The sequence below is a fragment of the Asterias rubens genome, chromosome 2 (genome assembly GCF_902459465.1).
Source record: "Asterias rubens chromosome 2, eAstRub1.3, whole genome shotgun sequence".
In the NCBI taxonomy this organism is placed as follows: domain Eukaryota; kingdom Metazoa; phylum Echinodermata; class Asteroidea; order Forcipulatida; family Asteriidae; genus Asterias; species Asterias rubens.
In genome coordinates this window covers 17,511,802-17,527,984 of record NC_047063.1, presented here as the reverse complement: position 1 = coordinate 17,527,984, position 16,183 = coordinate 17,511,802, and the positions used below count along the sequence as shown (strand labels likewise).

Here is a 16,183-nt window from a genome sequence, read left to right as displayed (position 1 = left end):
CTTGCATAGGCCGTCATTGCTGAGGTCAAACAATAAGCCTTTTTGAGGTATGGCGGACACAATGCTACAACACTGTAAAGTTGTGGTAAATTTGTGCGTATTGACCAAAGAAATAGAACGTTTGTTATTCAGTGAAGTGCACATTTTAGGCGACGCGGCATTTACACGTAAACCTAATGACCACCAACATGGTGAGCGTGGCATCAGTCGCGGCATGTGACGCGTGCGTATCACGTCCGCCATACCTCAAAAAGGCTTATGGAAGCATGTACACTCCGCGCACAACTCTCAGCCAATGATTGGTCTTCCTCTGACATTAGTGAGGGCGCTGTTTGTGCTTGTGGGTGTCATATGCAAGGGGTCTATACCAAGTAAAAAAAAAAGTTGCATTCTCATAACTAGAGTATCAGGCCCGTTTCTATAGTGTAGTGTTTGATGCATGACCTTCGACACCTATGTTTATGGATTTCTTAAGCTACTCGTCTCACAAGATTTTCCTGTGCCTTGAAGAAACACCCCCAATGGAAATAGTTGCCCCCCCCCCCCCAAAAAAAAAAAAAAAAAAAAAAACTGTTTTAAATGGAAATGTCCAGTATAATTGATTTAGATTTCAAATATAAGTATAATTACAAAGCTTAGTCATTTGATAATATAGTAGTTTCACCCCAAACCTACTCCAATCCTCCCCCTCCTTCCCCACCCCTTCTTCTCCCCCTCCTCTACCTTTTGCACTTTATAATTTAACTGCAAGTGCCCCCTTAGTTCCCCACTCACCTAACTGTTGCACTTCATACTCGCTGCAAATACACCTTATTCCAACCTTTGCACATTCTTCAAACCTGTCAAATTACGCTAGAATTCTGCAGTAAATCAGTCTGTGTTGCACATCTTTGTGTGTCCAGTGAGAACCAAAGCTGCTGTATCATTGGTTTGGAATTTCCTGAGCTTCGTTTAAAGATAGTGGACACGAATGGTAATTGTCAAAGACCAGTCTTCTCACTTGCTGCAACTCAACATATGCGTAAAATAACAAACCTGTGAAAATTTGAGCTCAATCGGTTGTCAAAGTTTCGAGATAATAATGAAAGAAAAACACCCTTGTCACACGAAGTTGTGTGCGTTCAGATGCTTGATTTCCAGACCTTAAATTCTAAATCTGAGGTCTTAAAATCAAATTTGTGGAAAATTTGAGCTCAATCAGTTGTCGAAGTTTCGAGATAATAATGAAAGAAAAACACCCTTGTCACACGAAAATTACTTCTTTTCTTTTCTCGAAAAACTACTCCATTTCAGAGGGAGCCGTTTCTCACAATATTTTATATACTACCAACCTCTCCCCATTACTTGTTACCAAGTAAGGTTTTATGCTAATAAGTATTTTGAGTAATTACAAGAAGTGTCCACTGCCTTTAATTGTTTGTTTTACTTGATCAAGAAAGATATTCTGCTGCTAAACTCTCTATGAAAAGATTTCTTTAAGGGGAAAAAAATAAACTGGTTGAATAGCTTTGTCATTCTTTTGCACATTGCTTACAACATGTTTCTTACGCGAGTTTGATTTTGACTGGTGTTGTGCGTGGCGTAAGCAAAAGTATGTTATGATGTTTCAGTTTGAAAAATCAGCATCTGTCAAAATTTGTTCTGGGAAAAACAATTATTATATATATATTTTCTAGACAGAAAAAGTGGGGCCATGCATATGTATTTATTTATGTAAAGTCATGAACAGAAGTTTTACTTTTATAATTTCCCTTTTGAGAAGAAAGTGCCGTTTGGAAAAATGCTTAATTTTTTTTTTTTTTTAATTTATGATTTGCCATACGAAATGAGCCTGGATTGACTTCTTGCACTGGCACACATGCAGCAAATGTCTGTCCATTGTCTGACCTTCTGGGGGTCAAATTGCATATAAAGATATGGTGTGCTCTATTACGGCATGCGAATTGCATAAAAATTCAGGTAAATCTAAGTGTGGCTCACCATGGCCAAGCTTTTAAAGGAACACGTTGCCTTGGATCGGTCGAGTTGGTCTTTGAAAAACGTTTGTAACCGTTTGTTATAAAATGCATATGATTAGAAAGATATTTTAAAAGTAGAATATAATGATCCACACAAGTATCACTCGAAATTGCGTGGTTTTCCTTTTACATCGTCGACAAACACGGTCGGCCATTTATGGGAGTCAAATTTTTAACTCCCATAAATGACCGACTGGGTTAGTTCGCAAAGTAAAAGGAAAACCACGCAATTTCAAGGCAAATGTGTGTGGATCATTGTGTTCTACTTTTGAAACATCTTTCTAACCATCTGCATTTTATAACAAACGGTTACATACGCTTTTCAAAGACCAACTCGACCGATCCAAGGCAACATGTTCCTTTAAGAGTATCTGACTCGAGCTGTGCTGTTTCTGATCAGCAGAGTTTGGGTTTGAATTGCACTTGAGTCATTCGAGCAAGATACTTAACCATAATTGCTTTTTCCTTTGGATTGAACATTAAGCCCTAGAATAGTAGACTAGTATTTCTATTGCATGGCATTGCTTTAATCCTCTTTGAATTTATTTGTATCCTGTGTTTTACGCCTTTCGGTTAGAAAGAATTCAGATAGTATTTTGTAGATTTTATTTTGTGTACGAGTAAATTCAGTTTGACGCCCCATGCTAAAGCCAGGCACTTATTGGAAGGGGATAGTAAAATGGCATTTAAAGTGGAGATCACTTAATCTTGAGCAATGAGCAAGTTGTAGTGATCGACTTGACTTGACCAGAAACTTTGACATGATATCGTTGTGATGTTTTAAAGATACGGTCAGAGATTGGTAAATACTCGGAAAGATTGGTAAATACTTGGTAAAAGAGCACTGCAGCTTTTGAAAGGAGAAATCATTTTCAGAAAAGATTCCCTTCGAAGTGTTACAGTTTGAATAATTTTTCACCCATTAATGTTCGAATCTGAGAAACAATTCATGCATGAAAGTTTCTCGGATTTTTGAGGGTTGACTGAAAGCCAAATTTTTGTTTATTCGGGGATGCTGTTGGTACCTCTCTAAATGTGGATGCATTCAACGTTCTTCCTGAAAATATCATGGCAGTTAGTTTTGTTGCTGTTTCCTTAACAGGTTGACACTGTTTTTAGCTAAAACTTTCACATGTGTTTTCGATCGTACCTATTTTGATAATTTACGTTGAAAAAAAAAAAAAAATCTATGACCCTACCTTTAAATGTCATACATGTTGAGAAATACTTAGCTAAAGATGCTTTTTGAAAGCTCTTATTCTCATCTCTTTGACTTGAAAATAATCCCAGTTTTGAGATTTTGTGCCTGGTTATTGCATGGCGTGTCAAATAAAGTTTCCATCAATATGTATGTTTTGATTTGCATTGTTTTGAAAAGAAATTTATCTTTTTTTCAATTATTATAAATATTCTAGTATTGTCGTTGGCAGATATTCTTGGACATTCGTCAGATGCGCTTGCCGGTGAAGCGTCAGCTAGATCCGCAGCTGCCATGGAAGTTAGTATTATTTTTTAATCTGTTCCAAAAGAAATTTCTAAGATCATTCTGAGGTTGAAGGTCAAATTCAGTTTTGTGATCCACTCATTCTCAAAAGGCCTTATGAAAATGGAAAAAAACATTTCAAGTCTCTGAGAACGTGCTATGTTATACACCACAGAGTAGATTTTTTATTGGAATTCGGGAGACTTCTCAGTTCTGAAAAGAACTGTCCCACTTATTAACTACTACCTTGGCGGAAGGTAGGACTTTGGCCGAGACTACTTATTTTGCTTGGTGAATCAAGGGGACTTCTTATCTTATTATTATCTTCACTGCCAAGAAGTGAATTCTTAACTGTCTCAATGTTACGACTAGTTTTCTGTAGTCATCATTAGGAGAGCAGGCTTGAGTGTATAGCGAGACAATCTCTTAAAATAACATAATCTATCAAGCAATTAGATATGAACATGGTGTTACCGCAAACAAATAAACATTGTTTTCAGTTTAGTGATCCACTCATTCTCAAAAGGCCTTTTGAAAATGGACAAAACAATTTCAAGTCTTTGAGAACGTGATATATATTCTACTACCACAGAGTAGATTTTCTCGGAATACGGGAGACTCAAATCCTCTTCATTCTTGCATCTCGTATTTTATTAGAGTCGTACGGAGCTTGATGACATTATGGATGAGCTGATGGAGAGAAGGAACAATGATTCACACTCACTCCTAGGAGAGACCCTCATAGCTACTGGCCCTGAGAGGCTTGGATCCCTCGGCTCTGGATTCCTAGACCAAGCTGGTAAAACATCTTCTTCTTCGTCCTCTTCTTCTTCTTCTTATTATTATTACTTTTTCAGCATCCACACATGACAATCGTACAATACAGAACACGACAATAATACAAATGTCACGGGCTTTATATTTACAGGCCTGGAATTTCGCCTTTAAATTTTTCAAAGGGCACTTTGATTGGAAAATCTTAAAGTCAATGGGAAAGTTTTGGAGGGGCACCAAGGCAGCAGATGCTGTGGCCTCCATGTAATTCGAGGCCTTTTGTTTGTTATTGTTGATGAAGGGTTGGGATCAACGTTACACAGGCATGCAACTCTTTTGCCGAATTCCGCGTTTTAGAAAAAATGATCGGTGCTAAAATAATAGCCTAGTATATGCCTGGCAACAACAATGTGCAACTACAATAATGTAAAATGAGCCTAGTACATGCTAACAATGCACCTTAACGCATAATAAACCTCAACATTTTCTAGGGTAACATTGTGGGTCTCATGTCCCGTGGCATTTCGACTGCCTTCGCTCTGCACTTACGTTGTGCCTTCAAAAAATTTCCTCTTTTTTTTCAACAGGCAGTTGTTGTTTTGTTACAGTCTCTTTCCCAGCGTAGGTCTGTAGCCGGCCTCTGTTGTTTCCATAGATGTTTCCATTTAGCCTTGTATGTATTCATATATTTAAAATGTATGTTGATTGAAACAAAACAACAAAATAAAATAAAAATGGTTGAGTGCAAGCTTTATTGGTCTTATCTTCTCGTAGGTGATGCTTCGCAAGATGAGATGGTGATAACGATGACCGATGAAGGAGAGGAGATGGACCAAGCTATGGAAGATGCCGACTTGAATAATCACCATAGCAACCAAGAAGGCACAGCTGGTCAGTATCAATAAGAATTACCTTTGTAGTTCCAATTTATGTTTTTTCTTTTCGTCTCATCTAGGTTCACTTGTTTTTCTACCTAGCAATTCCGAAAGGAGTAAAGAGAGTTATTTGATTTAGTTCTCAAACTGCTATGACACAGTATCTCTACTAAGTTCTTTTAGAATATAGGACTAGGACTAGATAAAAGTGACTTGTGAATATAATAAAAAATCTTTTGAATATGTACATGTACATGGGAAAGTTAGCTTTTAGTGTGAGCGATTCTTTTCTGTCTAGATTCTGTCTTTTTTTCACAAGAAACGGCATTTCATGTGCCAAATTTGTATGATTTCAAAACAATCAAAACAAGGCCCATTTCATGGCTCTGCTTACTGTTATTAGACCACGGTTAACGATTCAAACATACGAAGTACCAGAGTAAAGAATGTGCCCAATGAGTACACAAGCTTTAAAGTGTCTTTGCAACGACAGAAAAACACCAGCTTAGGACATATCAATTGACCCAATTCACCTTTCAACATCATCATGATAATCTTGGATGCGTCATATTCTGTGCATTATTCAGTAAAGTGCGCATTTTAGGCGACGTGGCGTTTACACGTAAACCTACTGCCCACCAAAAGAGTGAACGTGGCACAGTCGCCGTGTGTGACGTGCCTGCAAGGGGTCTAGTATTTTGTTTCTTAATACTTATGTTATTATTGCCTGCAGATATTGATGGGGACGATGATAGCGTCCATGACGGGGACTCGGCCGCTGAGAGTGATTCAGATGATGACAGTGAAGATCAACGGGTATGATGTCATAATAATATCATGAATATTCATGAATTAGTGTCTCTGTTAGATCAATACTTCCCCACCCACCTCTTAAACGCCTAAACACACAAGTAACTTCCTAGGTACAGCTCTCACACGTGGGGTATCATGCATTTCTTATTTGGTGTTACCCTTACACCGATGTGTGTCAGCACTGTATACTTTCTGAGTTCTGTGGAAAAAAAATCACAGGAATATTACCGAGATTGCCCGGTAGTTGGAGGCAGTTTGAATCCTGCATTTTAGCAGCAGGTACCACAACAATTAAATAGATTAAAAATTTGCATCAGGATAACCATTTTTTTTTTTTTTAAGACTTACCTTTTCACTGATGAGTGTAATAAATACATTTTCAAGACTTTCCTGAGCTCTGTGGAAAAAACCCCAGGTATGTTACCAACTAGACCACTGAGATTGCCTGGTAGCTACATGTATAGGCTGTTCGAATGCTATATTTTAGCAGCACGTACCGCAAGATGGCAGTGGACACTATTGGTAATTACTAAAAATAATTATTAGTATATAACCTTACTTGGTAACGAGTAATGGGGAGAGGTTGATAGTATAAAACATTGTGAGAAACGGCTGTTTTGAAGTGACGTATTTTTCCACAAATTTGATTTCGAGACCTCAGAATTAGATTATGAGGTCTCGAAATCAAACATCTGAAAGCACACAACTTCGTGTGACAAGGGTGTTTTTTCTTTCCTTATTATCTCACCACTTCGATGACAAATTGAGCTCAAATTTTCACAGGTTTGTTATTTTGTGCATATGTTGAGATACACCAAGTGAGAAGATTGGTCTTTGACAATTACCAATAATGTCCAGTGTCTTTAACCCTTTAGCCCGCATAACGCCCGGAGGCGCCCTGTGTATGAGCACGCATACCGCCCGCACGCGCCCACTCAGTTTGACATGGTGTAATTTGAGTTATACACATGCGATTATAACGCAGCAAACAGCCGTAGATAGAGCATGATCTCAAGATGACAACAGTCTAAAAATAGCACATGGTCCACATAAGATAAAATGACGTAAGGTTCAAAGGTCGAAAGTCATTTCACAATCAAACAACGCAGGTATTAGTGGGTGCTTTTTCTCTGTGTGGAGCCGTACGTTTTCTCTGTGTAGCCGGACCGTATAGGGGATGTACCACGTACTACGCGCGCATGTACACAGTAATGACAGTCTCCAGCTTGTTTCGCGTCAAACTTTCTGGTGTTTTTACACACGGAATACCTCGATTTGAAAGGATTTTACAAAAGATTTTAGGTACAGAAGGTATCTGTTGATAATAGAGGCATTCTTTTTCATTTCTCAAGGTATGTTGTGATTATTTTCAACCACTTTTCGTAGCTTTGTTTTCCTGTAGGACAACAAAAGTTTTGAAAACTTGTGTGCACAACTTTCCACGTAAACAAACCTTCACTTGATACGCAAACAATGTTTTCATTTTTTTGTTGCTCTCTCTTATGTTTCCAACCTGAAAGCTTGAATTTGGTGAGTCAAACAAAGGAACTGTGACAATCATCCAAAAGATAATTTCATCATCTACAAAATAAACTCAACTTGTAACACAAGAAAATAATCACACCGACAGTTATTCCCAACGTTTTTTTGGATAGGGCCGGAAATCGATTGAATTTTCCTAGTCACTAAGGAGCGTGTGACATTATGTTTAATGTTGCGTGCGTGCTTGAGGGTTAATAGATGTCAAATTTGCATTAGGGATAAACAATGTTATTTGTGGGTTGTGGTTTCAGGAGGGTGAAGATGAAGACGAGGATTGCGAAGAGGAAGAAGAGGAGGAGGAAGAGGAAGAGGAGCATGAAGGATCCGACATGGATATGGAGTATGATTACTACGACGATCTAGAGGAATCTTACTTTGGTGTCGCTGATAGAGATGAAGATCTATTCATACAACTGGAAGACGTCTTCCCAGGTATGTCTTGACCTCATATACTAAAAAATCGCTGTGTTAGTGTAATATTAATAATTATAATAATTTGGGAGGGCTGATCATCCTTACTCGCAGCTTAGAGCTGAATTGCGAAGGATGCTGCTACAACGTTTTTTTAGAAGCAAGCATGCAAGGGCGACCTTTGGCAGGCAGCCACATCAACCCATTATGACCATGGAGCCCAGCCAGAGATGGAAAGTGTTTGATAGATAAAACAAGGAGGGTAGTGGTAGCACGTATAGACTGACTGATTATATATAGAAAAAATACATGAGCTTTTGTTGGTTGCATCTGATGAAGTAGTTGTTGCTACAAAAGCTCATGCAGGTTTTTATGTAATTTGACGCTGGACACTATTGGTAATTGTCAAAGACCAGTGTATCTCAACATATGCATTAAATAACAAACCTGTGAAAATGTGATCTCAATCGGTCATCAAAGTTGCGAGAAAATTATGGGGGAAAAAAAACACCCTTGTTGGACGAATTTGTGTGCTTTCAGATCGGAATAAAAGACTTCTGGCTAGAAGTCTTTTATTATTTTAGTGAGAAATAACCTCTTTCTCAAAATCTATGCTACTTCAGAGGTAGCCGTTTCTCACAATGTTTTATACTATCAACAGCTCTCGTTACCAAGTCAGTTTATAAGGTAATATTTGTTTTGAGTAATTACCAAACGTGTACCTTTCCTTCAAGTGCTACCACTACCTTTCTTGCCCCCCTCGATTTAATTGCAACCTGTAAAGTATTGTGTTGAAGATGAGCAAACTTAGTGCTGCAGTTCACTCATTTCCAATAGAGAGAGACCTCATGAAAAAAAGGGGGGGGGACTATATCATTTCATAAGAGTACAGGCATTTGAGTGAACAATTTTAAGGTGTTAGTGTTTTGGGACAACTCCTGATGAAAAACAAAAATTGAGAGGTAAGTGTTTGGACAGCTCCTGGCCAGAATAATTTAAAGAGTTTGGGTTCACAAATTGTCTATTGGCACTTCATGCACTGAAGTTCATATCTGTTTAATTAAGAAAGAGATTAAGTAACCATTTTTAGCAGTACCCTTTTGTACGTGTGGAAGAAGACATTCTTAAAAAGATTTGTTTTGGGTTTTCTGTCCATATTTGTACCTCAGGAGAGTCTTACCACCATGGGTCTATTCTAGGCGTCCCTGCTTCCATCCGTACTTACCAGCTACCTGTAGCCGTCCATGATGACAATGCAAACGGTTAGTTTCAGTCGAAGTTCATCGTTTAAGCAATCTCAAAAGTCACGGCTTCCCCCTTTTTTTTCTGTTCTTGTTTATTTTTCCCCAATGGCCAGGGGCTTCTATGTTGCATTATATGATTTTTTTGTGTGTGTAAAAAAACTGTTTATAACCTTTGAGCACTGAACTGGAAAACGAGCTTGAAAGTTTGGCTTGTTCTACACTGGAAACCTCTTAAAAGAAAAGCATCTCCACTTCTGGCAAACATTTCTATTCTCTTTCTTAATGAAATTTCACAATTTTTGTTTGGACAGGTCCGAGCATACCGGCGGCCCCAAGTGCGGTGACCACCAACCACCCCCTGTTGATCCGTCATGCTGACCACACCAACCTGACCCACGGCTTCGGGAACACTACCAGCCGCAGTCATCGCCACAGAGGGCAGCGTATTCAACGACACGGTACCAACCCAACGCAGACTGTGCACATTTACCACTCGGGCAACGCTAGGCCACCAAGTGTACCTACTATTCTTAGGTAAGTCATCTACTTCATGGTACTAGAATATAAATTGCAAGAATTTGTTCTGGACTGAAATGGTTTATTTTGAAACACCTGATGAAAACTGCTTGAAGGCTGATAAATCATGAATTAATATATGATAAAAATTGTTACAAGTACATAGAAAAAGCCACTCTATTAAAAAAAGCCATTAGAGAGAATAGAGAAAAAAGAGTTGATAATAAACATCCAAAGTTCTTTAAAGAACAATCTCTACCTTGCAAGTAGAAACAAGCATGTTGTGACCAGTCATCATTTCTTCATCGATTATCAGTTGCTGCCTCTGGCCTCATGAAATGGAATAGTCCAGCTTTCACCCCATAAATATATTCTGTAACAATGCACGCAAATGCATTCAATATTTGTACAATATTGTTACTTTTTCTTCTCCCGAAATACTTAAAAAAAAAAACAATAATAACAACGTGATCTGTTAGAGAGGAAACAATGGCATGATAAAGAAGTGCAGCATAAAGACTGTTTGTGAAAGAAGAGAGAGTGCTGGTACAACAAATTGTTTTGACCAATCAACCAATTTCAGAATATTTTCCTTTATGAAGTACAAAACCACAAGGGGAAGTAATTTTTTAAATTAATTTTGGTCGAACAAAGAAACATTTAGTAGAGCAGGACTTGAACCAATTACCTCTGGATTAACGTGCCGGCACTGTACCAACTGAGCTATGTAGACCTAATGTTGGCAAAAGCACCTGGGGTCGATTTCACAAAGAGTTAGGACTCGTCTTATCGTTAAGACAAGTAACTCGTCTTAACTTAGGATTAATCTTAAGGTCCGCATGCTACAGTGCAGGGTTGTCTTAAGGATTAGGAAGAGTTTTGTGAAATCGACGGCTGGCCACACAACGTTGTATGGACAAAAGGAACTCGGCACCAACTGGAATTTGTATAAAAAAACTTTTGAAAATACCAATGTTTCACCTATCTGTATTACACAGGCTACTAGGCCTATCCTCAGCGGCCGATATCGTCCAACTCACGTCCGGGGCGACCACATCCAACGCCAGCAACCAGACCAGAATATACCTCGCTGACTCGGCCGACGAACAGATGATCGGTCATAACTACGACGGAATCTACGAAGACCTGTACCAAGATAACTACAACGACGGGTACTTGTCCAGTTCGGATCCCATCTCCAGCGTCCCTACAACCTACCAGAGGTGGGATGAAGAGGCAAGGTTGTTGGATGGTGCCAGCATGCATGATTGTATACAAGGTGAGTGACCAATGTCATACGGGACTACTGACGTCATGCAGTCGCTTACGGAAGCAGCTTAGCGTCGGTGGGTCTTTTAGCGATTCACAGTAGCGAGTGCCAAAGTATGGGTCTATAAAAGTTTTTATTTAGGCATGGCCAAAAGGGGCAAAATCTTTTGGTTTTTATTTTGTAACAAAAATAAAGTATCATTCTACAGTTTTGTTTTAAAAGTGGTCTGTAACAGATATCACTGTAATAACACTAAGATTTGTTATCACATTATTTAAAAGTAGGGTCCTATATTGGTAAATTCTCCAAAATGTTTTGACCATAAAAGCTTTTAGAAAGGATTTTCCTTCAAAGTGATATGGTTTGGGAAAATGTTCACCCAAAACATTTGAATCTGTGAAACGATATATACATTAATCGATTCTCAGATATCTGAGGGTTGGTGTCCGTTTGCAAATGCAGCAGCCAGAGATGGGGTTGGTACCCACTGTCCTCTCGGATGGATCCAACAATCTTGTGAAAACACCTTGATTGCTATTTGCTAAACATGGATTGTTTCAATGTTCTTGTAATAAAAACATTTTTTTTTTCAAAACAAGGAGAATGCATTTAGCTGTAAATGTACCTTTACTTGTGACTCTTATTGAATCTGTGTTTATAATTGTGCCTATAAGTCATTTCGTTGACAGAAACCAGTCTTTAACTCTGTTTCTAAATTGATTTTTATTTTGACCAGCCCTGAAGCCGAGTCTGATCGAGCTACTTGAGAAACACCGCGACGAGGAGCTCGCTGAGAGGAGAGAGAAACGACGCAAACAGGCTGAGGAGGAAGCGGTCAAGAAGGCAGAAGAAGATGCCAAGAAGAAAGCTGAGGCTGCCAAGAAGGCTGAGCTAGAGAAGAAGAAAGGAAACGGGGACGCCAAAGCGTCAACGGAAACGGACAAAGAGAAGGAAGAAAAAATGGAGGTAGGTGAATTTATTTGTTTTAACCCTTACACCGATGTGTATTGAGCACTTTATATTCGGAGCTTTCTCAATTTTTGTGAGAAAAAAAATTCCACAGGCAAATCACTTGGGTGGGATTGGAACTCAATACCCATGCATCGCTAGAGCAGATGTCTTACCACTAGACCACCGGGCTAGCCCATTGGCTAGAGGCAAATGCGGAGGAACGAAAGAAGATAACTTGCATTTTTTTCTGAAATGCTTCATCCAGTGTCTATGCATTGTGTGTGTTTTTTTTTGTTTTTATGTTTTTAATGTTTTCCTTTTTTGCCCTTTGATTAGGTTACAGAGGGGGGAGCAAGAAGTGAAGAAACAGCCTCAGGCCGAGCTGCTACATCAAGTACACCTATACCCTCTGAGTTGACAGGTATTGACATTGCACCCTGATTTATTCCAGTTTACACTTTGATGATTAAAACACACGTGTAATGTTTTTCCCCCATTATTTTCTTGTGATTCTGATGATTGTTTGAGTTGATACTTTCGCAGTCTTGTTTTTTTTTTTTTAAATGTGTATGTGGTGTAACATAAGGTGGATAAATTCTTTCCCTTTTATAGTAAACATGCCTGGATTTAACTCACGGCAATCCGTGGTATTTTTGACCAAATGAAGGCGCTCTCAGTAGTGTTGCTATCACTTTCGGGATATACGCGTTTCGTTCTGCAAAGTTTTATTAGGCGTTCTGTCACCTTTGAGAGGTAGATTATAACGGCTCCTTTAAAAGTCTTTTTGTCTGTGTTGGATATGATGTCTGTGGTTCTAATGTGTTCCAGTCTTAAATAACTGTATCGGGTATGAATGGAAATCCTGGCGGAAGTGATATTAATATGTTTGAGAGCGCCATCACACGGTCAACAATATGGCTCATTGTTGTGGTGCCCTGTGCTGTTGCTGTGTAGTGCACTTTGAAAAGATCTAATGCAAATTGACATGATAGAGAATCCTCTTACCAGAGCAACACTGCTGAGCCCCTTCAAGAGTAAAGTTTAAGGCCTGAGCATTAATTTGTATTTTACTTGCCTCCCCATCTCCAGTCGGTATCAACGAGTTAGCGTCCTCCATAGCGGCAGCCGCAGTTGGCCTTCGATCCTACTCGCTGGTATCAAACAGTCAGAACCCCTCCACTACTGCCCCCTTGGTGTCGGCTTTCCCGTCGGTCGCAGCAGCATCTCTCAACTCGCCATTGACGATCAATCCATCTCTAGGGGTCTTGGGGAATCTGCCGTCTGCACCGGTCGCCACAACTGACCGGTACGTTAACCAACTTCTAGGTTGATTTTGTTGAGTAATCGGCTGGTTTACACTGCTTACCGTTGTCAATGCTTACCAGTCTTAAAAGTAAATGGTTAAACTGGCATCCCCGCTTCTGCAGAAAGTACCCTGAAAATAAAACCAATCTTCCCATGTTCTGATGAGCAACTTTGAAAATCTCCCTGATTAGGGAACCTTTGTCCCTATTATCTCACTGATTGTTGTTACAAAATCCCCCTCATAACAAAATGCAGCTCTGCATTTTCTTAATTAGGCTAGACAGCTAAATAACAAAAAAGTAATATTTTACAAACATTAGCAATTTACATTTGAAAGAGGTGGAATAAAGACAATAAACATTAGGCGGGAAAAAAGAGGTCAAAAGGAGACAAGTTCATGTTTACATTTCATGCTTGCTCCTGTTTGTTTGACACATATTACAGAACTGTAGGACACAGTCCAGATGAAGTTTAGTTTCCCATTTCCAAATTCATGTTAACAGTTCATGCTTGCTCCTGTTAGTTTGAGACAGATTGTAGAACTGACGGACACCCTCATGACCGAGTTCCAATCCTATATCACATTCTCTCTCCAGGTCCACCGGTGAGGTAGTAACCTGCACCATTCCCTCCGTCGCCAACCCTCAGTTGGTGACCGTCATTGCCTCCACCACCCCAAGCACCTCGGTGTCTACCTCTTCTACTCTTCCAATCTCTAGCAGCATCTCATCCCAGGCTGAAGGAGGAGTGCCAACGCCATCCACTATTCTATCGGCTGAGCCAACGTTTGCTTCCCTCTTGGCACAGGATTACCCAGTGCCTGGAATCTCCACCACCCTAGCAGGTTGGAAAAAGGGGCTTTTTGGTCTTTAAAGTCACCTGGAAATATAATTTTTTTTTCTTTCAAACATAAGAGTATATGCTTACGAACAATAAAACAATTTTTTTTAGTAATTGTTTGTCACGATTTATATGTTTAAAAAATATATAAAGTTGTTTGGGGGGCTGACTCCGCCTACCCCTTTTGTGACGTCAATCGAGGCAGACTTTGCCTGCAATGCGTATAGTAAACACACGTGCAAAGTACATGTACATCCAAGTCGTGAGTTGGTACATTTCAAAAAGTGTTTTTCTGCATTCAGCAGCAATACACCTTGTCGGCATTGCCGGAAAAGAACAATTTTTTTTTTTTTTTTGAAACGTACAAACTCACGACTTGGTCCGTACATGTACTTTGCAATTGTGTTTACTCTCATATTACAGGCAAAGTCTGCCTCGATTGACGTCACGAACAGCGCCCTCTCGGGTCGGGGTCTACTCTTAAATTTGTAAATAATATAAGAACTTAATTTTTTAAAACCTTAGTTAACTGTTTATTCACATTCCACTCATCAAAACACATATATTAGTGACAAAAGCTTTATTTGGAAAAAATACCACTTCCAGGTGACTTTAAAAAAACAATAACAAAAAACTCTTTTTTTTGTCCTAGTTATTATTTGGTCCTAAGTGTAAAGTTTTCCCGTTTTAATATTGTCAAAACTTGACAGGGAAAACGATTTTTGATCTTGCGTTTTTCCCCGTTGTTGGTGGCACCCTTTTTGATTCCCAGCATTGACCCACACAAATGAAAAGTGAAATCAATACTAGTACCTCAAAAAAAAAAACAAAAAAAAAAACAGCATAAAGCCAGTCCTTGTTGCGACATACAACACTGACTGGATGAAGGTTGTTTATCTTCACTGCTATGCATTTTCCCATTGTTTTTTTTGGGATCGAGCCATAATGTTACATCACAGTGTTGTTTTGATTATTAGGCGCTTCGATCCACAACTTCCTCTTTCGTGTGTTCAAGACTACCTGATTTGTTGTCCTTCTTGTAAAGACTTCTGCATTTGTTTTGTATTTGCTGTTTTATATCTTCATAATTAATTTTGTTCTCATCTATGCTGAATAATTTTTCATTTTGTAATCCTACAGGTTCTCCAACCACAGCAAATCCAGTTTCGTCTTCATCCACCTCAACACCTATACAGAGCACTACCAGTGTGAGGTCAGTCAACTTGCTTTATTCTCCAAATAAATATGTATAAATGTATAGTGACTATGCTTCAAATGCCCCAAAGAAAACAGGAATGAATATGACAGTCTATTTGAATCAAAATCCAACAGAGGGAAAACAAATGAAGCTATAACATTACTCAACAGCGTGCACTGATGTCTGATAATCTTTGTAAAGACCCCTTTCACAACGAGGAACGCACATCCTAAGATTGCACCATTTCCATCTTTTTGGGGAGTCAATTCCTTTCTGCAAATTTTGACCACCAAAATGGCGGAAACAATAGGCACCTTTAAGTGCACTGTGCGTTGTGGCAGGGGTCATAAACTCTTTGCTTTACGAGAACAAACTATCCACATGCATACTACTCCTGTAGGAATTCTAACCCACAACCCCTGCATTCTAGAGCAGATTTCGTAAACACTAGACCACCAACCATGCCCGGTGCAAGAGGCCAGTTTTATTGAAATAGTTGAAATTCTTGTAATATTTCACCCTGTTGAAAATTTTCCATTGAAAGTGGATAAATACAGTTTTTAAGAAAATAGAATTAGCTGTTGCCAACTGCTTACCAACCCAAATGACCAATGGTATAAATGCAAAGAATAGTTGATGGTCTGACGTTTTGACCCGAGCAGCGTCTTTCTCAAAGGCTAAACGACAACACAGCAACCATGAACAGGTTACTAAGTGTAAGCAGCGAAGTGGAAATACATGGAGAGAGAGAGAGAAAGTTTTTGTAAGAAGTCTTTGATGAAATTCCCGTTGTAATATTTCTCTCCTTTGTAGTGCTGCAAGTGAACCCCCTGGTCCATCAGGAACTGGAATCACCCTCGGTGGTAAGTAGCAATAATTTGATCAGGAATTTTGTTTATCCTATGAAGCCAAGTTTGAATTGGATAAAAGATTTTTACCGAGA

At 39.1% G+C, this 16,183-nt stretch overlaps 1 protein-coding gene across 4 annotated transcripts in view; it reads left to right on the top strand.

Annotated features, from left to right (window-relative positions):
• The window catches only part of LOC117306587 (E3 ubiquitin-protein ligase HUWE1-like), a 92,401-nt gene that overhangs the window by 59,193 nt on the left and 17,025 nt on the right, over positions 1 to 16,183 (top strand). For 2 of the 4 annotated variants that reach the window (XM_033791071.1, XM_033791086.1), the window contains 14 exons: positions 3,434 to 3,516; positions 4,159 to 4,300; positions 5,050 to 5,166; positions 5,884 to 5,966; positions 7,757 to 7,937; positions 9,086 to 9,178; positions 9,472 to 9,694; positions 10,675 to 10,955; positions 11,683 to 11,912; positions 12,234 to 12,318; positions 12,987 to 13,203; positions 13,799 to 14,046; positions 15,183 to 15,255; positions 16,054 to 16,103. In XM_033791071.1, coding sequence (XP_033646962.1) covers positions 3,434 to 3,516; positions 4,159 to 4,300; positions 5,050 to 5,166; positions 5,884 to 5,966; positions 7,757 to 7,937; positions 9,086 to 9,178; positions 9,472 to 9,694; positions 10,675 to 10,955; positions 11,683 to 11,912; positions 12,234 to 12,318; positions 12,987 to 13,203; positions 13,799 to 14,046; positions 15,183 to 15,255; positions 16,054 to 16,103 — 2,106 coding nt within the window. The remainder of the gene's footprint in view (positions 1 to 3,433; positions 3,517 to 4,158; positions 4,301 to 5,049; positions 5,167 to 5,883; positions 5,967 to 7,756; positions 7,938 to 9,085; positions 9,179 to 9,471; positions 9,695 to 10,674; positions 10,956 to 11,682; positions 11,913 to 12,233; positions 12,319 to 12,986; positions 13,204 to 13,798; positions 14,047 to 15,182; positions 15,256 to 16,053; positions 16,104 to 16,183) is intronic. The other 2 variants (XM_033791092.1, XM_033791078.1) reach the window with 1 other exon arrangement.